The sequence below is a fragment of the Mytilus californianus genome, unplaced genomic scaffold (genome assembly GCF_021869535.1).
Source record: "Mytilus californianus isolate M0D057914Y unplaced genomic scaffold, xbMytCali1.0.p SCAF_10, whole genome shotgun sequence".
NCBI classification, from domain to species: domain Eukaryota; kingdom Metazoa; phylum Mollusca; class Bivalvia; order Mytilida; family Mytilidae; genus Mytilus; species Mytilus californianus.
The window spans coordinates 58,034,909-58,061,778 of NW_026262582.1; the positions used below are offsets into that span (position 1 = coordinate 58,034,909).

A 26,870-nucleotide genomic window follows, 5' to 3' on the forward strand; every position below is an offset into this window, starting at 1 on the left:
TATCAACATTTCTTGCTACCTGATACATACAAATTAAAAGTACCAGTTTGTTCACAAATCTCACGAGACCAACAACAATCATGACGGACGTGGATACGATGGAAGTTGACCCTCAACCAACTGAAGACGAAGTAGTTGATTTAACAGAAGAAAGGTATGCAAGATAGTCTAAAAAAATGTCGAAAAATGATTATTAATTTGATTCTTCCAATTATGTTGTCCTTAACTTGTCTAATCTTAGATATTTTGACGGTGTTCCCCAAAATGTCAGAACGTGTTTTCCGAAAAAGCCCTTTCGTTTATACTGAATTGGGTATATTTATTCCTGTTTTACCATGAAAAGTATATTTTAGCCAATTGTGTGTTCTCATAGTTAGCATTTGCAAAGTATCTCATTCGAAAATGTTTGATAAATGCAAGAATGATAGAACTTGCTTCGCTTTTCCAGAAGCAAATGACGTCATGGAACACCGGGAATCCCCAAATAGAACTTTCTGGAAATCTATAATTTATTTTTAGACTACCCCGTAAAAAGGGGGAGGTTGATGAACTAGTTGGTGTTGGGGAAAATAATCATATTAGGATATTTTTGTAAATTTGTAAATAATTGAGTTAATCAAATTGTCAATTTAGATAAATGTTTATTTTTTTTTATTATTCTTATTGATTTTGGTTACAAATAGCTTCATTTTATAATTTTATAATAGTAATACACCTTATCGCTATTTGTCTGCCATTACTGGACATCACAAAAGTTCCTGTAAAATTTTGTCATCATAGTAGAAAATATCTGACGCCACAATGGAAAAGTGATTGTTGTATGACGTCAAAAGTTTAAGAGGCATAGATTCTCTGGTCAAGCAGCGCAGATTTCCATATAGCGATAAGGTCTATTGTATGACATGTATCCATGTAGTATTGCGTGTGAATTTGCCTAAAAGATGTTTGAACGTTTTCTCTTCCAAAGCATGGTCCATTTAAAAAAGATAAGAATAAGTTCATGATGCAGACCGACAAACTTTGAAAATCCTGATGGTTGTTTTAGTGCACAAGAAGATTTTTAAGGATTGCAATACACCTTAAATTTTATTTCTTCCATTCCTTACCAGTTCTGAAATTACACAACGCTTTCAAACCAGTTGAAGCTATCTGGGGCCCTGTAGAAACAATGTGCTTGCATAAAACTTTTCAAAGAGAGATGTTTAAACCATTGTAAACAATTCAAGCAAAGAATTTCTATTACTTTAATATGTGTTTAAAAAATTGCATCATAAACTATGAAAATTTCAAAATGTTCACTTTCTTTACGTTTTCCTCCTTTAGCTCATAACTGATGACCTTTGTTTTTGAAGCGCTTGACCCAAACAGGAAGTTGTCTAAGTGACTGTTTTTTCTGGATTGGACCGAAATAGTGATAAGGTGTATTTATGCTGCGTTTTTGCTAGTCCAAATAATGATGACGTCTTGAAAGGCTATTTTACTTCTTTGCTATGTAGTTTCCCTACGACTTCATAACTCTTAAGCCATTTTTAGCTCACCTGACCTGAAAGGTCAAGTGAGCTTTTCTCATCACTTTGCGTCCGTCGTCCTGCGTCTGTCGCCCGTCGCCGTAAACTTTTACAAAAATCTTCTCCTCTGAAACTACTGGGCCAAATTTGACCAAACTTGGCCACAATCATCATTGGGGTATCTAGTTTAAAAAATGTGTCCGATGACCCCGCCAACCAACCAAGATGGCCGCCATGGCTAAAAATAGAACATAGGGGTAAAATGTAGATTTTGGCTTATATCTCTGAAACCAAAGCATTTAGAGCAAATCTGACATGGGGTAAAATTGTTTATCAGGTCAAGATCTATCTGCCCTGAAATTTTCAGACCAATCAGGCAACACATTGTTGGGTTGCTGCCCCTGAATTGGTAATTTTAAGAAAATTTTGCAGCTTTTGGTTATTATCTTGAATATTATTATAGATAGAGATAAACTGTAAACAGCAATAATGTTCAGCAAAGTAAGATCTACAAATAAGTCAACTTGACCAAAATGGTCAGTTGACCCCTTAAGGAGTTATTGCCCTTTATAGTCAATTTTTAACCATTTTTCGTAAATTTTTGTAATCTTTTACAAAAATCTTCTCCTCTGAAACTACTAAGACAAATTTAACCAAACTTGTCCACAATCATCATTAGGGTATCTTGTTTAAAAAATGTGTCCGATGACCCCGCCCGCGAACCAAGATGGCCGACATGGCTAAAAAATAATACATAGGGTAAAATGCAGTTTTTGGCTCATATCTCTGAAACCAAAGCATTTAGAGCAAATCTGACATGGGGGTAAAATTGTTCATTAGGTCAAGATCTATCTGCCCTGAAATTTTCAGACCAATCAGGCAACACATTGTTGGGTTGCTGCCCCTGAATTGGTTATTTTAAGAAAATTTTGCAGCTTTTGGTTATCTTGAATATTATTATAGATACAGATAAACTGTAAACAGCAATAATGTTCAGCAAAGTAAGATCTACAAATAAGTCAACTTGACCAAAATGGTCAGTTGACCCCTTAAGGAGTTATTGCCCTTTATAGTCAATTTTTAACAATTTTTCGTAAATTTTTGTAATCTTTTACAAAAATCTTCTCCTCTGAAACTACTAAGACTAATTTAACCAAACTTGTCCACAATCATCATTAGGGTATCTTGTTTAAAAAATGTGTCCGATGACCCTGCCCGCGAACCAAGATGGCCGACATGACTAAAAAATAGTACATAGGGTAAAATGCAGTTTTCGGCTCATATCTCTGAAACCAAAGCATTTAGAGCAAATCTGACATGGGGGTAAAATTGTTCATTAGGTCAAGATCTATCTGCCCTGAAATTTTCAGACCAATCAGGCAACACATTGTTGGGTTGCTGCCCCTGAATTGGTAATTTTAAGAAAATTTTGCAGCTTTCGGTTATTATCTTGAATATTATTATAGATAGAGATAAACTGTAAACAGCAATAATGTACAGCAAAGTTAGATCTACAAATAAGGCAACATGACCAAAATTGTCAATTGACCCCTTAAGGAGTTATTGCCCTTTATAGTCAATTTTTTACAATTTTCATAAATTTTGTAAATTTTTGTAAATTTTTACAAAGTATTTTCCACTGTAACTACCGGGCCAAGTTCATTATAGATAGAGATAATAGTAAGGAGCAAGAATGTTCAGTAAAGTAAGATCTACAAACACATCACCATCACCAAAACACATCACCATCACCAAAACACAATTTTGTCATGAATCCATCTGTGTCCTTTGTTTAATATGCACATAGACCAAGGTGAGCGACACAGGCTCTTTAGAGCCTCTAGTTTGGGTTGGACTTTGAGAGAGAATTTCCTTCTCAAGACTAGAAATATCCAAAAGTAATGATAAATTTAGTTCCATCCGGGATATCAATAATCTCCTGCTTTTTATACGACCGCAAAAAAATTTTTGTGGTCGTATATTGGTATGACGTTGGCGTCGTCGTCGTCGTCGTCGTCGTCGTCCAGCGTCGTCGTCCGAATACACATTAGTTTTCGCACTCTAACTTTAGTTTAAGTGAATGAATCTCAATGAAATTTCACCATAAGGTTCAATACCACAAAAGGAAGGTGGGGATTGATTTTGGGGGTTATGGTACCCACAGTTAAGGAATTAGGGGCCAAAAAGGGGCCAAAAATAAGCATTTTTGTAACTTCCAGACATAACTTGTGTGTAAGTGTATGGATCTCTCTGACATTGTACCACCGGGTTCCATATCACAAAGGGAATGCTGGGATTGATTTTGGGGGTAATTGCCTCCAAATTTTAGGAATAAGGGGCCAAAAAGGGGCAAAAAACAAGCATTTTTCTAGTTTCATGACAATAACTTGTGTGTAAGTGTATGGATCTCTCTGACATTGTATCACAAGGTTCCATATCACAAAGGGAATGCTGGGATTGATTTTGGGGGTAATTGCCTCCATATTTTAGGAATTAGGGGCCAAAAAGGGGCGAAAAACAAGCATTTTTCTAGTTTCATGACAATAACTTGTGTGTAAGTGTATGGATCTTTATGAAATTATACTACAAGGTTCCATATCACAAAGGGAAAGCTGGAATTGAGTTTGGTGGTAATTGCCCAAAAAGTTTAGGAATAAGGGGCCAAAAAGGGGCCAAAAATAAGCATTTTTCTAGTTTCCAGACAATAACTTGTGTTCAAATGTATGGATCTCTCTGAAATTGTACTGCAAGGTACCATACCTCAAAGGGAAGGCTGGGATTGATTTTGGGGGTAATTCCCTCAAAATTTTAGTAATTAGGGGCCATAAAAGGGCAAAAAACAAGCATTTTTCTAGTTTCAGGACAATAACTTGTGTGTAAGTGTATGGATCTTTATGAAATTGTACTGCAAGGTACCATACCACAAAGGGAAAGCTGGGATTGAGTTTGGGCCAATGGGGTGATGAATCATAAGGGGGTTCAAAAAAATTTGGGGGATTTTTTTTTCTTTTTTTCATACATGTAAACCTCCCGACGGGAGTACAATAATCCCGTTTTCAGGGGTCTCCTCCCGACCTCGCGTTGAATAGAAAAAAATCCTGTGTATGAAATCTGCCCAACACATCATCTCAGACATCTGGTGTAACTGACATCACCTGAAGTTATATTTTACCTGTAAATCAATTAACATGCATAATTATATGGCTTCACTTGTCAGCTTGGGTGTCAAACATACTGGTAATCAACGATTTTTACCTCAGGCTAACTGCCGTTGTATAATAAAAACTTTGTGTATTTATTGGGTTACTTCCCCTGATTTATCCTGTTTTAAGTTACTTTCCTTTAAATAATGTAAATTTTTAAAAGAATATAAATAAAATATAAATTGAACAAATAATCATAAAAGGATGGTAATTAAATGATTTTAAATGTCTTAGGACAAATCAAAAAATAATAATTTGAAAATTATTTGAGGGTTCTATACTTTCTTTCAAGGCTTAAATTGAATTCATATAATAACTATGACCCATGTTCCAAATTTAAATGAGGTTCTGATTATTCAAATAAAATCTAACTGCAAATGCAGATAGGTAAACAAATGATCCGATTGCATTGTTTGTCCTATAGAATAATGATATAAAAGATATGAATTGAAAAATTTAAAGAACATACTAAAAAAAAAGAATCTTAGATTGAACATGTAGAATATTAAGATAAAGAAACTTTATAAGTACAAGGGTACTATAAACATAATACATAATACATTCGGATTGAAAGTTGAAGAAAACACACTTTAAAAGACAATTTTTACAGCACACGGTTACATTTACGACAAACTTTATGTCGATTAAAAACCTCCTGATCTGAGTCCTAATCTCCTGACCAAAATTTTCCAATCTCCTGATCTGAGTTTCACAGTCCATCACATGTATGTTTTTTTCTTTAAAATTTTCCATTTTAAATTGGTTATTTCTGATGTATATATAAAAGCAAATAATAACGATATGGTTTGAATAGGTAAATTAAAAATTTTTAAGTTCTTAGGCCACTTTCATTCTGTGTGAGAAACCTATGCTGTGTCAAATATTTAATTACAATCCAAATTCAGTGCTGTATCAAGCTTGAATGTTGTGTCCATACTTGTCCCAACTGTTCAGGGTTCGACCTCTGCGGTCGTATCAAGCTGCGCCCCAGCGGAGCATTTTATTAAAAATGGTTTCCTAGATTTTCCAAGATCCTTCACTTTTGGAGAGTACGTAATGTACTAAATAAAGTTTCGCACCGAACTCGGTAAAATTTGATGTACTCGAATTTCTAGATAATATAAAGCAAACGTTTTAAAAATTTGTGTCTGTCATGATTATAAGGCCTGGTAAAAACAGTAAATCATTCATTTTTTTTTTAATTTTCTCTGTAGATTATGGCAAATTGAAAAAGAAAACACCTTTGGTTTTTACATACAGTTCACTTTTACAAATTTCAACAGAAATAAAAAAAAAAAAAACATCTACAAACACCAGAAATTTAGATTTATAATACTTCATGTTCATATTAAGTACATTATATTTGTATTCAGGTTTTTTTTCAGAGCTGTTTCATAGATCTTGATAGAATGCAAGATACACATGATACATGTAACTTGAATATGACAAATTTCAAATTCTTGACAAATTCTAATTTTGTATTTTTTTTTTCAGTATCGAACCAGACATACCAGAACCAGATCCAGAGACCCTGGCAGAAAACAAAAAGGAAGAAGGGAATACATACTATAAACAGAAATTATACCAACAAGCCTTGTCATGTTACTCAGATGCAATAAGTATGTATTATTGTACTTTAACATGCTTATCTTTTGTATCAATCATTTGAGAAAGGAAGGAAGAGTGTTCTGATATTTTGTATGCACAAACAAAAGGATGGGATGGAATTTGAAAATTAGGATAGATGCAAAAAGACACAGAATTATTTGATACAACGAAACAATTTGATTGAATTTCATAAAACAAAAGGTGTTAATTCACATTGCAATTATTTAAAGTGTTTTTAAATATACAAGCATTAGACTGACTTGCAGGCAAACAAATCACTATATAGACTGTTCAGTTTTTAGATTTCAGTGATGTACATGTATTTTATGTTTTTTCTGTCTTCAGTAGACATGTAAGATAACTGGAGAAAAACATTGTCAGTTGGTACTTTATTTAGATGTCCTACACATCTGTTTCTCATGTTTCTTGTTAATTTATTAATCCACAAAGAATATACATTTGGCCAAAAATAAATTTTAGATTGTTTGATGTTGCCTACCTACCCACCTAAAAAGAAGCCTACCTGGAAAATTTCATGATACAAATCGTTTCAAAATTTTTTTTGAAGATTTTTTCCTGCTCTCACGTCGTTATCTTGTCTTAAACATGTAACTTATATTGTTGGCAAAAAAAAAAAATCCTTACCTATCTTCCCAACCACACAAGGCAGAGGTAGGCAACATCAACAATGAATTTCTCAAGGATGGCCTTGTATAGCTCTCTAGACAAAGTAGGAGATATTTACTGAAATAAAACTGATTGGCCTTGGATACAGATTACCCTTGGAGAATTAAACCCAACTATCATGATGGTGACATTTCTATAAAGACTTGATACATATTGTTAGATGTATCAATTCAGCTCTATTATATTGCATTCACACGAGTGACTGAAATGCATTCATCACAGTTACATTTTATTCACTAATTTATGATTTTCAGATCTATGTCCAAAGTTTGCAGCTTACTATGGAAACAGAGCAGCTACATATATGATGTTAAGTAAATACAAAGATGCTTTGGAAGATGCACGACAGTCTGTCAAATTAGACGATGCATTTGTTAAGGTAACTCATACATAATACTATTGATTCATTATTATGGGATGGATACAGATTTTAGTGGGTAAAGGTGAAGGACAAATTTAAATGTCCAACAAAGTACAAATATTCTATAGGCTTGCATGCACACTTTGACAAAACCACAAAATCAAATATCCACGAAAAATACAATTTGCCCTTAATCCACGAAAATTGGTACTGGCGAAAGTAAGTGAATTCACAGTAGCCGGTCGAATTAGATGAGGCATTGGTTAAGGTAATAACTCATACATTATATACCAGTGGTTACAGTACCTGTAAAACAATTCTTTGATGCTGTTTTTTTTTTGTTTGTAATTTGTTTATTTTTGACATAAAGACAGAAAACAATCAAGCAGGATTACACACATGTACAGTTTTAAATATGGTATTAAAGATATTATCATATTACTTCAACTCTAAATAGCAAGACATAAAACAAAATATAACTATAATTTTCGTACTAGTTATGAAATATTTAAATCACCTGTTTTTAGTATGTACAGTTTATGATTCTAGAGTAGCTTTGCTGAAGACTTAAATTTTAAGAAGCCAAGTACACATAACATTTGTGCGTATCAACACCACAAGGATGAACAGAATAACCAATACTCTTTCATGCCAGCTTTTACTGAAAGATTTGCAAACTCGATTTTAGTATGATTGATTGATTTTTGCTTGCTTAATATACATTGTACAATGGCATTGGCCATGAATATTTCATGCATAATCAGTCTGACAAGTAAATATTTTGTATCTGTTGGAGCAAATGTAATATACAGATAGAAAGTTCTATCACATTACAATGTACATAGTTTACAAAGTTCCTTACAACACATTAGATCTAAGAAATTCTACTAAATACATCATACACTTTTACAACATATAATAGATCCTTTGTAAAGTGGTCATTAGTCTTTTAAAAGTTACATCTGTTTTCTTTTTACAGGGATATATGAGGGAAGGAAAATGTCATTTAGCCCTGGGCGATACTATGGCTGCAGAAAGATGTTACAAAAAAGTTTTAGATTTAGAAACAGGGAATAAAACTGCACAGGAAGATGTAAGTTTGTGACATGACCAGCATCTGGTCAATGTATAGCATCATGCAACATGACTGATATGTGATCAATGTATAGCATCGGGTATGGGTACCTGCTGCCAATTTTGTTGTTGTTGATGAAAATATTGGAAATGTGTTTTGAAATTACCTCATCTACACATGTAATTATAGAATATGAGAAAAGAAATTGATATATCTAGTACAAGGTTTAATTATGTATGAAGTGAAGAATTGTAGCTAAACTGAAAATTTGATCATTTATTTCTATGAAAACACATATTAAATGGTAATGAATTTACCAAATATTTTGAACACTATGACTGGTACCTTTGATGAAGGTGTTAACCATGTGCAACATTATGTTTTAATAATAAAAAAATTGTCTGGATTTTTTTTCGTTATGCCTGTAGATATTGATTTGATTTTTGTACGCAATGGTAAAATGATGACTTGTAGGTCCAGTTCACATTGCATTTGTTTTGGTTGACTAACTTTTGGTAGAAATTCAAAATTGTCTGGCTGATACCTATTATGCTTGCAGATATTGATTAGAGTATAACATGATAAACTTACAGATCAAGTCAGTGTTTCTTTCTGGTTGACATACTTTTGGCGAAATTACGACCCTTGAAATAAAAAACTTTCATGAGAATTGTGCTCATTCTGTCTTTCTTGTATAAATGCCTACATACCTTTTGGTAGATCTGAAGTTTTGACAAACTTTTGAAAATTCATGTACTACTGACACAGTTAAAATTTACATCAAGATGATAGTATATAGCATGGATAAAGAGTAGGAAATTTTGTATTTTATCTATTATAGATGTCTTTTGGTGATTTGATTCTTTTGCTTGCTGAACCATTGATGTATAATCCAATTTATTATACTTCATGTCAAAATGCCAGATTTTGATTGGTTAATACGAGGGAGACAATTTACTCTATCCCATGGCAAATACGCTTGCTCAAGTGGTGCTTTAATAAATATGGATGATTGTTATGTACAAGACGACATAGTTTATTACTTTGAATATGAAATTTAATAGACAGTAATAACAGAACATTCAGTATAATAAATAAAATAACACATAATCTGAGAGGGTGGTAGAGCAGATATGTGTTATTTATATAGTGACTCCACATTTCCTTTTATTCTTATTGAAATCTTATATCAACATTGACAAAATTTAGTCCATTAACTTAATAAAAGATTATCTCTAATAGCATTATCTTTATTATCTTTTTACATTTTGCAGTTAAAATCAACAAGTGCAGTAAGAGAATATGAAAATATGGCAGAAACAGATTTTACGAAAGGAGATTTTAGAAGGGTAAGTTATGGTGAATGATCATATTTTAATCTTTGTATAGTAATTGAGAATTAAGTTATGAGATGTAACAAATACTTTTTAAACTTTCACACACTGCACCAATAATAAAGCATAAAGCTAAGTCTTTCTCAGATATTTTACTTTAAGCATATTTATTTGTATAGTGTCCACTTTTTCAGGGATTGACTAAATAATTATGACAAACACAGTTTTTTATGGATACTATTTTGTGCCAGGTTTATAGGTTGGTACATTGTACCTCAAAAGAAGCATAATTTACTGGAAATATTGAAATTACTACATGCATGTGTTGAACCATAGGACAAAACTGCAAAATTAATAGGATGTCATGAATAAGTACATACATTTTTTTTTCTTGGGTTTACTGTGATTATTTATGAATACCAGGTGTTTGCAAATTAACATAAGAGTATACATTCATATTTTTACAACATACATGTATAGGATTGTATGCCCATACAAGGTCTTATATAACATGAAAGTTCAAACTTTTGCTGTTTAAATTGCATCCTACATAGAACACAGCACTGCAAACATTTCTGAATATTTTGTAAAAACCAAAGTAAGATCTAATGGTTTTACAGTTGTAGAGGAAACTTCTATATTAAGGTGATGATCTTGCAATATCTTTAAACCTGTTGATCTTTTAACTTCAGCTGTTGGAGGAAACATACAGATTGTTAATTTGACCATGCAATGTACATCTGAATAGTAAAGACAATTTTAAGACCAGTTAGATTATACAGTGTTCTTAAATATGTATTTTATAGGCTGTGTTTTGTATGGACCGATGTATAGAAAGATGTCCAGCATGTCACAGATTTAAAATCAAGAAAGCAGAAGCATTAACATTGTTAGGTCGATACCAGGAAGCACAGGAACTAGCTAAGTATGTTGGGATTTTAATCACCAGGCCTTATTTCTTTAAGTAGAAAAATTTAGCCTGACATATTTATTGACATGGTCAAGATTCAGATAAATGAGTTTTCATTTTAACCAAAAAAATTCATAATTTCTTATAGTATTAAAGATATTATTGACCATGATCACATTCAATCAAGTAAATTGGCTACAGTGATCTGATTAGATAGACACAAATACTTGTAGTGCTGTTTCAGCAGACATTTCTGAAAATGACTCTCGGGCAATTTCCAATAAACTGGCAGAAGATACCTAGTTAGCTATTTTAAAAGGGTAACCCACAATAACAAAATCCTGTGGACAGTATATGAACAAGATAAATTAAAAGCAATATATACAATTGTATGTATCAACAAAAACATACCTACAAACAAAAATCAGCAGTTTTGTCAGATTGTATTCCCATTCAAAGTTATATCAGGTGCTAAAACCTTTTCTTTTTTGTAAGCGTAATATGGATTCCTTGGTAAAATACTACTAACTCCACGTGGCCAGTTAAGGCCTAAAAAAATTGAAGAATGTGTCTTTCAGAGCCTAACATAGAAGGCTCTTAAAAAGAAAGTTGTTGGTAGTCCTTTTTTTGGAAATAAAAATATCTTTACAGTTTCCTCTTAATAATTGTAAAATGCTTTTTCCCTCTCACAAGAAAGGTCAACCCCAAAAAGATATGGTTTTGCCAATTTCTTTTTCTTGAGAAAGCTTTTAAACTAATATCTCCTCGATTTAACCCTGGTGCTAATATTTTAATTTTTCAGTGATATGTTACAAAGAGACAATTTAAATGCAGATGCTATTTACGTACGAGGAATGTGTTTATATTATAATGACAATGTAGACAAAGCATATCAACATTTTCAAAAAGTTTTAAGACTAGCACCTGATCACAGTAAAGCAAAAGAAATTTACAAGGTATGTATATAAATGAAGATTACGTCATTAGAAAAAGTTATAAATATTCATACATATTGTTTAAAACTGTAGCAGCATGCACAAATTTTTATTATGCCTAGCCTTCATTAGTAGGGGGATTATGTTTTCTGGTCTCATTTCAGGTTGAAGATTTTATTTAAGATCAGTGTACTATAATTCTATCACAACAACAAATTATTTCTAGGCATCTTCAATTGCTAGATTGAAAGAAACCAACATTTTTAACCAGGCCACATTCTTAATGTGCCTGTCCTAAGTCAGGAGCCAGTATATTAGTGGTCATCGTTGGTTGGTGTCTGTCATATTTGTTTTAATCTTATTATTTTAGCATAATTTGAATTGTGTCACTTTTTGTCATGCCCAGGTCATTTAAAGCTGGCTCTACAATATGGGTTTTGCTTATTGTTGAAGGCTGTTATAATTATCCAATTGGAAATTATACCACATCTCTTTATTTTTATACAATATTGCTCTTTAAACCTCGTTTAAGATAAATAATTGTGTTTGTTATCTCAATTTGTGGGTATCAGTTACGGGAAGTAAGGGAATAAATTGCAGATAAAAAATGGTGTATGCTTTCTTAATCATAATATATTGTATGATCTCCCTTTCAGAAAGCAAAAGCACTAAATGCCAAGAAAGAAGAAGGGAACAAAGAATTCCGAGCAGGACATTTACAGGCAGCTTATGATTTATATTCTGAAGCTCTTGCAATAGATCCGTTTAACAAATTCACAAATTCGAAACTATATTGTAATAGAGGCACATGTAGTGCAAAGGTAGGTTAAAGTTCATTTATTTTCTTAAACAGCTGCTTACAAATCTTTAACTTGTTGTGTTGTGTTAAAGGAGTTTGTCTGTGATCAGTGAGGAACATTTTCTCTTCTTATTACTATTTAAACCTTAAGAATGAGGTTTTATTTTGTTTGTTATAATACTCGGCTCATCTTAATATGATAAGTGTTTTAAGTTAAGAGGTATGCTAAGGGCTCTTTATGATTTTAAATTTTGTAATTCTGTAGATATTCATGGGAAGAATTAATTATGAAATGAAAATTGCTTTCATTGGTATACTTGATCTTGACTGGTGTGTCTTGGGGGATGAGGATAAAAACTTGCACATCATAGAAATATCTAGACTTAAGTGTTGTCTTTAGCAGCACTCATAAAAATGCATAGTCAACTGCTACATGAAAATTTAATGAGAATTTTATCATCCAGATTGTCTTATGGTTTAATGATTGATTAGGGCTAATTTGAAAGGGATCAGTTAGTGAAATTTCTTTTTATGCCCCCACCGTAGCGGAGGGGGGGGGCATTAAGTTTTACCCTTGTTTATACTATTTTCACAGTTAAAATCAAAAACTGATTTGGGAAAATATGTAGATGAGAAAAAGTCAATGTTTAAATTATCTTTCAAACTTATTTTACAGCTTGGTAAATCACAGCAATGTATAGATGACTGTACAAAAGCTGTAGAATTGGATGATACTTATCTTAAAGCATATTTACGGAGAGCTAGAAGGTAAGTCAAAGTTCTACAGTATAGATTCTGGACTTCATCATCTTGCTAGACAGATCATTGAAAATAAAAAAATAGAAATTTAAGAGAAAAAAAAGAAATAAAATAGAAGAAAATAACTGTTGGTCTACGAGTAGTTGCAATATTTGTGTAGGGTAAAAACTTAAATAAACCAACTATGGCAGGTTTCAAAATATTTTGGGAACACATGGAATGTAAGTTGATTTTCCTTAATTTACAAATCTTATATGAGAAATTGATCGTAAAGTATAATTCAGTGTAGTACAATTTTTATTAGCAAAGATGTCATAAAATTTAATTTATTAAGAAAAGCTGACATGTTTACTGCTTTAATAGGAACATAATTGTTGTAATTTTTATACGACCGCAAAAAAAATTTTGTGGTCGTATATTGGTATGACGTTGGCGTCGTCGTCGTCGTCCGAAGACGCATTAGTTTTCGCACTCTAACTTTAGTTTAAGTGAATGGATCTCTATGAAATTTTACCATAAGGTTCAATACCACAAAAGGAAGGTGGGGATTGATTTTGGGGGTTATGGTACCAACAGTTAAGGAATTAGGGGCCAAAAATAAGCATTTTCTAGATTCCAGACAATAACTGTGGAACGGTGTATGGATCTCTCTGAAATTATACTACAAGTTTCCATACCACAAAGGGATGGTTAGGATTTGCTTTGGGGGGTTATTGCTCAAACCGTTTAAGAATTAGGGGCAAAAAAGGGGGAAAAACAAGGTTGACCTCATTAATGGACAAATACTTTAGTACAAAACATAATTTAAAGCAGTGTAAGGGAGATAAATCAAATACATCATTGAAATTATCTCCCTTACACTGCTTTTAAATTATGTATAAAGTAATGATTAATTAACAATTAAGATAATTTAAAACAGTGTAAGGGAGGTAATCCAAATACAACGCTTTGGTTACTTCCCTTACACTGCTTTTAAATTATGTTTAAAGAAATGCATATTTATAAAGGAAGACCAGTATGGCACATTAGATTTGTAAAATCTTTGACCACATTTATTTATTTGTTTTCCCGAATCTAACCGTGTATTTAGATTTTTAATTTTGGGTCCAGTTTTCAAATTGGTCTACATTAAGGTCCAAAGGGTCCAAAATTAAACTTTGTTTGATTTTAACAAAAATTGAATATATGGGGTTCTTTGATATGCTGAATCTAAATATGTATTTAGATTTTTGATTTTTGGCCCAGTTTTCAAGTTTGTCCAAATTGGGGTCCAAAATTAAACTTTGTTTTATTTCAACAAAAATTGAATATATGGGGTTCTTTGATATGCTGCATCTAACCATGTATTTAGATTTTTTATTTGTGGACCCCGCTATCAAATTGGTTCATATTGAGGTCAAAAGGGTCCAAAATTAAACTTTGTTTGATTTCATCAAAAATTTAATTATTGGGGTTCTTTGATATGCCAAATCTAACCGTGTATTTAGATTTTTAATTTTGGGTCCCGTTTTTTAAATTGGTCTACATTAAGGTCCAAAGGGTCCAAAATTAAACTTAGTTTGATTTAAAAAAAAATCGAATTCTTGGGGTTCTTTGATATACTGAATCTAAACATGTGTTTAGATTTTTTATTATGGGCCCAGTTTTCAAGTTTGTCCAAGTTGGGGTCCAAAATTAAACTTTGTTTGATTTCAACAAAAATTGAATATATGGGGTTCTTTGATAATTGAATATATGGGGTTCTTTGATATGCTGAATCTAAACATGTATTTAGATTTTAGATGTTTGGCCCAGTTTTCAAGTTGGTTCAAATTGGGGTCCAAAATTAAACTTTGTTTGATTTCAACAAAAATTGAATATATGGGGTTCTTTGATATGCTGAATCTTACCATGTATTTAGATTTTTTATTTGTGGGCCTGCTATCAAATTGGTTCATATTGAGGTCAAAAAGGTCCAAAATTAAACTTTGTTTGATTTCATCAAAAATTTAATTATTGGGGTTCTTTGATATGCCAAATCTAACCGTGTATTTAGATTTTTAATTTTGGGTCCCGTTTTTTAAATTGGTCTACATTAAGGTCCAAAGGGTCCAAAATTAAACTTAGTTTGATTTTAACAAAAATTGAATTTTTGGGGTTCTTTGATATGCTGAATCTAAACATGTGTTTAGATTTTTTATTATGGGACCAGTTTTCAAGTTGGTCCAAGTTGGGGTCCAAATTTAAACTTTGTTTGATTTCAACAAAAATTGAATATATGGGGTTCTTTGATATGCTCAATCTAAACATGTATTTAGATTTTAGATTTTTGGCCTAGTTTTCAAGTTGATCCAAATTGGGGTCCAAAATTAAACTTTGTTTGATTTCAACAAAAATTGAATATATGGGGTTCTTTGATATGCTGAATCTTACCATGTTTTTAGATTTTTTATTTGTGGGCCCGCTATCAGATTGGTTCATATTGAGGTCAAAAGGGTCCAAAATTAAACTTTGTTTGATTTCATCAAAAATTGAATTATTGGGGTTCTTTGATATGCCAAATCTAACCGTGTTTTTAGATTTTTATTTTGGGTCCCGTTTTTTTTAATTGGTCTACATTAAGGTCCAAAGGGTCCAAAATTAAACTTAGTTTGATTTTAACAAAAATTGATTTCTTGGGGTACTTTGATATGCTGAATCTAAACATGTGTTTAGATTTTTGATTATGGGACCAGTTTTCAAGTTTGTCCAAGTTGGGGTCCAAAATTAACTTTGTTTGATTTCAACAAAAATTGAATATATGGGGTTCTTTGATATGCTGAATCTAACCATGTATTTTGATTTTGGACATTGGACCATAATAGGTAAATTAAAAAAATTGAAGTTCTTAGACCACATTCTTTCTGTGTCAGAAACCTATGCTGTGTCAAATATTTAATCACAATCCAAATTCAGAGCTGTATCAAGCTTGAATGTTGTGTCCATACTTGCCCCAACTGTTCAGGGTTCGACCTCTGCGGTCATATCAAGCTGCGCCCAGCGAAGCATTTTATTGCAATCTGGTGATAGGATTTCATTGTACTGTTAAATACCATACAGGATTTTTAAAACTATCATATTCATGATATTGGCTTAGTTCTTATTCAATCTGTATTGAAGTAATTTAATTTAGGATATACATGAAAAGAGCAGTTGATTAAATATTTCAAATACCTTTTAGTGAAAGCCAAATTGCCATAGTATAGAAAAACAAATCACCACTATGACTGATGAATGTTTTAATAGTTTTCAATCCACTTTTTTCTGGGTTTTCCAGATAGTTTTTGGGTATTTAATGTCCAGAGTCAATCACTCTTATTTCTCCTGTGGTGATAATTTTGCAGAATCACAATTCAGTTACTTATTGATATGAATAAAATGATATGTGTGAGTTATCAATGAGACAGCTTAAAACATATAACAACAATACAAAATACAGAGATCAGCAAGTTATGTTTAGTTGTTGACAGTTGTCCGTACTATGTATCAAACTTTAAATTGAGTACACTTTGAACATAACTGAATAACAGACACTTAAAAATTTGCAATCAATCTTAATTCCTATACAGAGATAAAAACAGTATGTTTAATAAGGTTCTATAATACCTTAACTGATTTAGTAAAAAATATCTAAAAAAGCAAACAATGGTTGTTAATTTTATTTCATTTTGGTTTTCTATGTTTACTTGTTATGGTGAGAATACCTGAGTTTAATATTACATGTTTCTAAAAGAAATAAACATACCCAAGCCCTCTACTGGTTTGCTGGTGAATAGAAAAAAAACTACCGTTTCTACTATCTCAAACTCACAACCTCAGTGTTGACAGGCTAGTGGTACAATAGCTGGACTACTTAGACCACTTGGCCACCAAGGCCCCTAGAAACCTTTGAACTAGCTAGCTGCACTCGCTAAACAAAAACTTTGTATTGTGACTCACAGCTGGTATTTTACAATATCAAACTAAAAATATAAAGATGCTTGAGAAACTGTTCTTATTTGAGTTGTTCCTACTTTTAATATTTATTTGTTAACAATTTGAATCAAAACAGAACAGATGTAAAGTTTGTAATAAAAATATGCAGCTGATTGAGAATTTTAGAGTTAACCCGTCCAAATTTATGTAAATTACCCTAATTTAAGCCTGTTTTTAGCCTGATCTTATAAATGTCTGGAATTTTTTCAGTTATATGGATATGGAATTATATGAAGAAGCAGTTCGTGATTATGAAAAAGTAAATAAATTAGACAGAAGTCGAGGTTAGTATATTAAAAGTGCAGAAAACCTTGAATAAACTGAACCTCATAATATACTGAAAACATTGTTGGTGTTTTGTTTACTCAAGTTAAATAACTAGATATTATGCTGTAAGTTTCTTGTAAGATGCAAAGACAGTGTAGCAAAGTTTTCATATCAATCAGGTTTCTGTTTAGATTCTCTGGTGAGCTTTTTAGAAGTTACCAATTAACAGTTGTTTTGAAGGTTTCAGTGTGATTTTGATGATTATTTCTACTTGACTGGGTTGCTCAAAACTATGGCGTAATTTAGCCATTGGTTAGCTCATCCAATGGATAAATTTCCTATCCAGTGCCTAACTATCCGTTGGCTATTTTTCCATTGCTCAAAAACAAAATTGAAGTATGGTTAATTAGTCACTGGTTAAGCCACTTAACCAGTGGTCAACAGTTTTTTATTACCCATCTCGAGTACTGATAATCCATTGTCTGCACAAATCAGTAATAAACTGAAAACTATTCTCAGAAAAAAACCTTAATCTGTCCCCTGAACTCTTTATCGTCATATTCTGAGGGGTCGGTAAGTGGTTGCAAGGCAAACAACTATTATTTTATTTGTTAGTATCAGCATGCTTAATGCAAGTCATAATTTAGAATGTACATTTGCTACTGTCCTGAAGATGCATAGAATATTTGCCCTTTTGAACGTAAAACAAACAACAACATCGATATAAGTATTAACTGTTATGAGAGAGTACTGATTTCATGTACTGTATACTTCATTGAAATTAAGACTATTCATTCAGGTTCAGAGAAAAACCAAACTAGATTTCTTTACTTTGTGCCATTAAATATTTACAACCTGACTTATTGTCCATTTGACTTCTATATATTTGCAGAAAAAAATTCTAAAAAATCCGTTTTTTCAAATCAATATTTTCTTCCTTGATGTATGTTAATATATGATATATACGAACTCTGACTATTGATTTCATAATTTTTGGTCTATAATTAAAATAGTTTCACATTTGGTCTCTATGTTCATTTTATTTTTTTGAAATGTTATTGCTTGATTGAGTTAGTATAAATAGTGTAACAACTGTCCACGTTTCTTTATACCATGTTACTTTACCTGTTTAAATATTTAAGGACACCAATGAAAATGATCATCACTTTCAATCACATGACATGAAATCCAATTTTGTTAGCTGGTCAGTTAAGGTCATCTTAATATTTAAATATACAAAGTCACATGGTACTAAGAAACAAACATTCAAAGCACATCTATTTTGTTTTTGGTTTTGATGGACAATAAATCACAGGTCAGTGGCAATGGCCCGTGAAATATTTTCAATTGATTCTTTAGAAAGCTACTTAAAATGGAATAAAAAGTATTTTTGTATAATTATGTTATAATCCCTTTTGAATTTAACCAAAAGTTTGACTGTAGTATATCATGCAGTGCAATATTGCTTTAGAATTAAGATTGCAATTGATAGTGAACATTATTTTTATTATTATTTTGTAATTGCACAAATAATGTTGATTTTTATCCTTTGTAGAAATCATGGAAATGTTTCTTTTTGTTTTGATGATGATTCTTATTTTTCAGAAAATAAAAGATTATTACAAGAGGCCAAATTAGAATTGAAAAAGAGTAAACGAAAAGACTATTATAAGTTGTTAGGTGTAACTAAAACAGCCACAGACGATGAAATTAAAAAAAGTTATAGAAAACGAGCTTTAGTACATCATCCAGGTATGTTGACAATCACTGTAATTGTTAAAGCTGTTTTTCATATCTAAATGTTAATGACACAATCTTATGAAGAGTCTATTAAAGCAGCTTTTGCAGTTTTACGTCAAATGCAAGAAGTTTTTTTAAATGTCCTAAAGCAAAATAAAAAATTCTGATATCTGACAGTCTGATGTCATTAAATAACATCTGAAGGATTTAATTTAATTGAATTATTATACTTTTTGATGTTCTAATTAAAGGGGCCAAACAAGAGTTCTTATCATAAGTTCTCCTGTCTACAATTAAGTACCTATTGATATTTTTTTTGTAGATCGACACAGTCATGATACACCTGAAAAACAAAAAGATGAAGAAAAAATATTTAAAGAAATAGGTGAAGCATACAGTGTTTTATCCGACCCTAAAAAGAAAGAACGTTACGATAGCGGTGCTGATATAGATGATTTAGAGGGTGGAGGAGGCTTTGGTGAGTATAAATGTTGTAAATACTGTGAAACTACTTTTATTCGTGGGTATCAATTTTCATGGTTTGAACAAAAGTTACATGTTCGTGGGTTCTTAAGGTGGTACCAAACACCTTGAATAAAATTAATTTGGCTTGTTTGATTTTCATACAATTTTGACAAAATTTAACTTAGACCCTTTGACAAAAATATTAAAATTTCAAAAAACTAGATTTTTATTGGATATTTAGCAGTTTGACACTAATTTTGATCATTGAGAAGCTTAATACTTCCTTTACTATAGAACGTGATTAAAACGTTCAGTTGATTTTTACAGAGTTATCTCCCTGTAGTGTTATGAACCACCTTAAATTCATGGATTTTAGTTTTCTGAAAAAAATTGAGTGAAGAATTTGAAGCTGTCAGAAAAGAAGATTCTTGAAAAAAATCATGTGTTGTTTTGTTATGATGTGTGGGACTAGAAACATATAATACAATTGCCAAATAAGGTCTTCATTTCCGCTTGCTTGAACGTCTTTCATTACTGACAACATTTATCAAATTTTCAATAGAATAATTGCTTTCTGAAATAATCTTACAAATTGTCTCAGGAAATTGCAAAGTAAACATTTTAATTGATGCACACATGTAATCAGAAGTGATGACACTAATTAAACGGAGATCGAATGGTCAACAGATTATCATCATGAAGGTGTTAATAGGGCCAATAACATGTCACCTAAAGAAAACAGTTACATAAAAAAATGCTACAAATGTACTTTGAATTGTATTATTAATTCTTATGAAATAAAAAAGCAAGCCCAATATGAAATTAATCAATTTTTGTGTATGCGAATTTATGTGGAAATAAAATTAACACTTCATCATTGAATATCATCACCGAAAGTGTGACTTTCATCAATCAAAACTAATTTTTCATGAGAATTAAAAGGTTAAAAGTCTTACCTATTAGGTTTTTAAAGATTAAATGGATAAAATCCTTTCTCTATATTATATGCCCATATCCATGTAGTCAAACCTACATGGGGATCTTTCCATGTCTTGATTTGGACAACAATTGTTATATTTCGTTGGACACTTAAATTTGTGGATAAAGCCATCCAAGAAAACCACGAAAATTGGTACCCCATGAATAAAAGTACTTTCACAGTATACAAATCTACAAGGGTCTTTTATGTTGTTATTCAAGTTTTTAGCTGTTTTGCTTTTATTTGTATTGAGTAATAATAAACTATACCCAAGGCCCATAAGTTGATTAATATATCATAAAATATAGTATTGTTAAAAATGACAAATGGATCAGACACAAGTTTTACAAGTTAGTAAAGTCTTCTATAATCATTCATGGATATATGAGAAAGAGAAATGGAATATGTTGTGGCAATTTTTCCTGATAAAACATTTACTCTCAAAAATGCCAAACATAGACATTTGGTAAAAGTTCACAATATCTTCTTAATTTCATCAATATTTAGGTACAGGAAACTTGGAATGCAGGATTCTGATCAACTAGATATTCATGTCAGATATGTGTTATTCGTAAATTATTACAGCCTACTGTTAAAAGATCTTTTTTAGTTGATTTATGCACTATGTGTTTCCTTTATTTTAAAACCAATGGATGTTGGCCTCTTTCCAATGAATTTGTTGGAGATTTGAAATTATGCTAATTTCTACATCGTGAAAAAAATTACGGATATTTAAATTAAAGAAAGATTATTTTAATATCTAGTCATTGGTTTTGATATGATAAATTTTGATAAATTGAATCCCCATTTGAAATTTTAGCTAGAAATGGTGGCCATAGTTGGGCCTTACTAAACCTCATCTTAGCTTCATCTTCTTAAAAAAATGTAGAAATTATATTTTTGTGCAAATGATATTTTATAGTTTATTATAAATCAGCATGAAAATGTGTTTCCTTACAAACAAGGATTGGGTGTATTGAAGAACATATGTGCAAATTAATTTTTCATTGATCTTGAGTTGTATTATAAAATGAAACATTTTTATAATTTCAGATCATATAGACCCAAATATGATATTCCAGCAATTTTTTGGAGGAGGTGGAAATGGTTTTTCATTTGGTGGCAACAGTGGTGGTCATGGTGGTGGAGGTTTTCCTGGGGGATTTAGTTTCCAGTTTGGATAAAAATTATCAGCTAATTAAGTCCATGAGGAGTTTTAAGAACTTTAAAGATTTGATAACGAAAACAGTTTTATTTAAGAATACATGCTGTGTGTGTGATGTTTTCTGAAGAGAACAAGAATACATTAAGTTTTAAAATGTATTCCTGTGTTGTGATTGGTTAATATTTAACCAATAACTTTTGAATACATACCATATGTCTAACTTTTTGAAATTTAATGTATTTAGACTTTTTGAGTGCATTGAATTTTTTTGAATGTGTCCTGTTGTGTGACTGGTTATTTCAACGATGAATGATGTATACGGTTAGATATTTCACCAATGAATTATGTATACATGCTGTATGTGTGAGATTTTATAAGGCATCCTCCTATTTTGTGACTTGTTAGATATTTCACAGATAAGTTCTGTATACATCCTGAATGTGTTTTGTATACATGCTGTATGTGTTTTGTATACATGCTGAATGTGTTTTGTATACATGCTGAATGTGTTTTGTATACAAGCTGAATGTGATTTGTATATATGCTGTATGTGTTTTGTATACATGCTGAATGTGTTTTGTATACATGCTGAATGTATGAGATTTTATAATGACATCCTGAGATGTACTGAATTTTAGAAATTGATCCTCTGTTTATGTTATGATAACATCAGTATTTGTTGTGCACCTATTAATTACTCACAACCTTTTAAGGAGGAGGCCATCAGATAATTTGTTTATCCATTGATTTATTTATTATTCACTGACAATAATGCAACGTAAGATGTTTTTTTTTCTTGAATCCACACACAATTTGGGTATCAGTTGCTGAAAAATTGTGTTACATGTGTGAAATTTTCTTTGAATTGGTAGAATTTTTAAACATATATCATGTAAAATATAAACATATCAATCCAATAAAAAAACTTCGTCTGATGATTTAAGAAACTTTTTTTCTTTTATTTTTTATCGAAGATTTTAAAAATCCCTAACATTTGTATTTCATGAAAGTCATGTGTCATGTATATTTAGAATGCTGAAATACATAAAAGGACAAAAAATTACCAATGATATTATATGATAAAAAATTGAATAAATGTTATGTAAGAATTATGTTTGCCTGTATTGGTTTTAAATATCAAATATTTCACTATTTATGTTTTTTTAACTGTCCTAAAAATTTTATGAAATGAACAGTTGTGTATAAATGTCCAAAGTGTACAGAATTAAGTAGAGAACAGAGTCATATCCGCAAAGAACGAAATGGCAGATATGACAGTTTTGATTAGAGAACGGTGTTATTTTTACACTTTGTTTCTGTAATCAAGTAATATGATAGGTGACTATCAAAATGATTAGTCAGGAAGATCATTTTAATGGTTTTGTGAGATATATGTAACTAGTCTTTCTGACCCGTCTACTTTAAGAACATAATACATGTCATATGAATGTTTATTATATGGGGATTGATGTTGCTGATGTTTTATTTACTTCTGTGAAGCCAATGAATTATATTAATTTTGTTACCAAACCTTGTTTTTAAATTGATTGGAAATCTACAGATCATATTGCTTTCTAAGGTTACTGTTAATTCATTTATTTTGGTGCATATCAATTTTCGTGGATTGAAGAAAAATTGTATTTTTTGTGAACTTTTGCCAAGGTCTGCCATAAAAGCCCATAAAAAATTTATACTTTGTTGAACATTGAAATTTGTGGTTTAATTCTACCCACGAAAAACCATGAAAACTGATGTCCCACGAATAATTGGAAGTCTTACACAACAGTTTTGTCCCAGTTATTTTAGTTGATAGTATTGATTGTATGCAAATATAATTGTGTGTTCAAATGCTTTTCAAGGAACAATTTGTCTCCACAAAATACAATCTTTGTTTTGTGCGATATACTAATTTTTATAAGAGCCCTAAAAGTGTTGCGGTTCTCAGAAAAAAGGAAGTGGGAAGGAGTAAAAGGAAAAATTGAATTTCATAAAACTGGTTTTATATATTTGATGTTATATGTTTTGTGCATTTGGTTTGAAAGCACACCTAACTACATTTTTAATTGCTGTATGTAAAAGAATATGCAGACATTTTTTGCTACCAGGTTAAAACTTTTTGTTTTGTTTTCTTCTGTTTGATTTTATGAATCAAATAACAATGTTTTCCTTTCAAATAGCAGAGGAGATTGTTTAAGGCAGTGGCTATTAGTATAGATATGGTACATAATATAGAATCAACAGTTGAACAATCAGTGATTTGCTCAAGTGTAACAATATTGTCAATACAGATTACACACATGTAAACTATTCATATCTTTAAATAAGCCTATCACCTATAAGTGGAAGAATTTCATTCTCATTTCCATCAGGAATATTGTAGATTAAGAATTCTTCACATCGTGCATTATTTGTAATACCAAATGATCTTTGCCAGGATTTTTAATTTACATTGTTACGTCACCTTCATTAATTGTGATATATTGAAAGGAAACATTATTTATTTGTATGACTTTTGTAATTTTTTTCATTGTGAGGAATGAATCATTAAATCTTTTCATCATTGTAATTAACTCATTTTAGATTTTTTGCTACAGAGGATTGTTTTGTCTCTACAGTACATGGTAAATCTTTACCAGGTCGGGAAAAGCTATGTTTTTTCGCTACAGTATATGTTAAATCTTTACCAAGGTGTGAAAAGCCTTGTTTGTCTGTACAGTATATGTTAAATCTTTACCAAATCAGGAAAACCTTGTTTGTTTTAGATGTCTATGGAGTGTTAACAAAGTTATTTATAAGTCATTCAGTCATGATTTGGATGAAATGAGACCGTAAAAAACAACTGTACTTTGAAGTTTTGAATAACAGTCATTAGGACTTGATCAATTTTATTGCTATATTGGTGTATAAACCAAACCAAACTAAGTTTAGTTCTCTTGATCTTATTGCATCAGTATATGGCAAACAAATTTCTGATAAAAGAATAAACTTTTGATTTTACTTTGTCTGTAATATAAAAGAATTCTGTCAAATTAAGGCATTTTATCTGAAGAAAGTAAAATCAAAATTTGAATTGTTCATTGCTGTTATGCCTGTTTTTATATAATTTAAAACTTTTGTGTCTTATTTATTAGATAGTATTTAGGAAAAAATTAAAATAAGTATAGAACTTTGCTCACTTGAACATCTGTATGTCTTTAAGTTAATAATTAAATGTGGAGTTTTGTAAAGATATGAGTGTAGTATGACTGTTTTAATCATTGTGTTATAGCTAATTTAAAGTTATTTATTCAAATAAATGTACATTTATGCATACATTTTAACAGAATATTGGATAATCTTATCTGCAATATTAAACACTTTTATTCTTAAAAAAAATCAGATTTATGTAAGGGGTTTAATTATAGATTATTTTGCATGATCAAGTACATCAGAAGTATAGCTTGAGTTTTTAATGTACATGTGAAGTCATGTGTGTGTTGATACACTGTACACAATGAGGTTCAGAGCTATTTTATGTGGAGATAATAAAAGATTTAAGAAAATTATAAATTAAATTTACCCTGTTCTAATCCTACTTCCACCTCAACATGGTAAGAATTAGGAGTATGATATATGACAGACACATAAGATGTAATCACATCAACAAATTATATAAAAAAAAAATACAACATATGTTTAATATGTGTTTCTCTGTTAATTGGTTCAAATCATATATTTTATATTGGTGCAAATGAAAAGTACATCTGCGCAAATGAAATACTAATTAGTGCAAATGCAAAAGACCAGTTATGCCATATCAGTAAAATACAAAGGAAAATAAAGATAGATAGTTTAAATACGGTTATAAACATGGCATTGTTGTAATAAGTTGTAATGAGTTATAGCAACATCTTATTTGACTCCTGAATGATGTATATTTTTGCAGACCTTTTATATGTATTATGAAAGGAGGCTTAAAAGCAGTGTTTCTTGAAAAATAACATACTTTATCACGAGAGCAATTCCATTAGAATTAATGTGGAGGATTATGTATAATTACAAAAAAGCTTTGATGGCTGTGGGAGGCTTTGTAAGTCCCTTCCATTTCTCCCATTTCAATATTAATAATGAAATATCCCTAAATTCTAGATGCGAATTCTACAGTAATGTGTGTCTTATTGGGCATTGTATTAATTGTATTGATTTTTGATGAATGGAGAGGTCTTTTACTAATGCAATGCTGCAATGAAAGTACATGCATACCCAACATATCTTTATTCCAATTTAAACAATGATTTCATGTAGATTAAAATATATCTAAATGTAACTATAACATGTAAATTTAACAGTCATCAGAAGTTACATGTTATTATGGTACTCAATTTCTTTTAGTTTTATATCTAATGCAGCCACTATTGTCTTGTATATATATTTTAAATTTTACACCAACAAAACATTTGCTCTACTTTGATTTGACCACACTTATCGCACATTTAGTTTCATTTATTTATCAAAATGACTTACATTTATTGTATTATGTAATTAATCAATCAATAATCATAGTTCTCATGTAAATTATCATTGATGTTTTGTATCATGTCATTGTGTTTTATTCTTATGTACATTTGAAGTATTTACAAGAAGTTGTAAAATTATTTTTTAGAATAAAACATCATTGTTTTCTACTTGTTTATTGTCAATGAAGACATTAGTTTAGATAAATACCATCACTTTACTTCACTTTATCTGACAGAATTTTGAATTAATCATAAAAAAAATTAATCTGGTTGATTTCATTTGAAAGCCCCTCTGCATAATATATATTATTACAGTTGATTATTTCATTAAAGTGTCACTTCTAAATAGTTAAAAATTTACAGAATTCTGCTATTCAGAATTTCAGCAGCAATTTTAGCAAGTGACAAAAAAGTTTTTTTTTTCTGATTTCCTGTGGAGAGAAGGATGTGAAAATTTTACTGCAGTTACACAAGAAATATTGGAAGTGCTTCCTTTGTCCATCAGTCAGTCCATCATTGTAAAAGTTTAAAAAAAGAATTCTCTGAAACGACTAGTCCAAATGTTACTGAAGTTTACCTAAATGTT

The 26,870-nt window shown here is 30.9% G+C and overlaps 1 protein-coding gene across 1 annotated transcript; it reads left to right on the plus strand.

The window, feature by feature from the left end:
* Positions 1 to 23: 23 nt before the first annotated feature.
* Positions 24 to 26,452, plus strand: LOC127718895 (dnaJ homolog subfamily C member 7-like). Its single transcript, XM_052224980.1, has 13 exons — positions 24 to 154; positions 6,206 to 6,330; positions 7,261 to 7,385; positions 8,347 to 8,460; positions 9,717 to 9,791; positions 10,583 to 10,701; positions 11,489 to 11,642; positions 12,278 to 12,442; positions 13,097 to 13,188; positions 17,383 to 17,456; positions 19,045 to 19,191; positions 19,502 to 19,657; positions 21,677 to 26,452. The coding sequence occupies exons 1-13, from the start codon at positions 81 to 83 to the stop codon at positions 21,805 to 21,807; spliced, it is 1,551 nt and encodes a 516-aa protein (XP_052080940.1). The 5' UTR covers positions 24 to 80; the 3' UTR covers positions 21,808 to 26,452.
* Positions 26,453 to 26,870: the final 418 nt, after the last annotated feature.

What these genes read in the sequence shown, in the direction of transcription:
- LOC127718895 (XM_052224980.1), top strand. Translation starts at nt 81, where the DNA reads ATGACGGACGTGGATACGATGGAAGTTGACCCTCAACCAACTGAAGAC. An exon ending in GTTGATTTAACAGAAGAAAG is followed by an intron (nt 155 to 6,205) that starts GTATGCAAGATA and finishes TTTTTTTTTCAG; the next exon opens with TATCGAACCAGACATACCAG. An exon ending in TAAATTAGACAGAAGTCGAG is followed by an intron (nt 17,457 to 19,044) that starts GTTAGTATATTA and finishes CTTATTTTTCAG; the next exon opens with AAAATAAAAGATTATTACAA.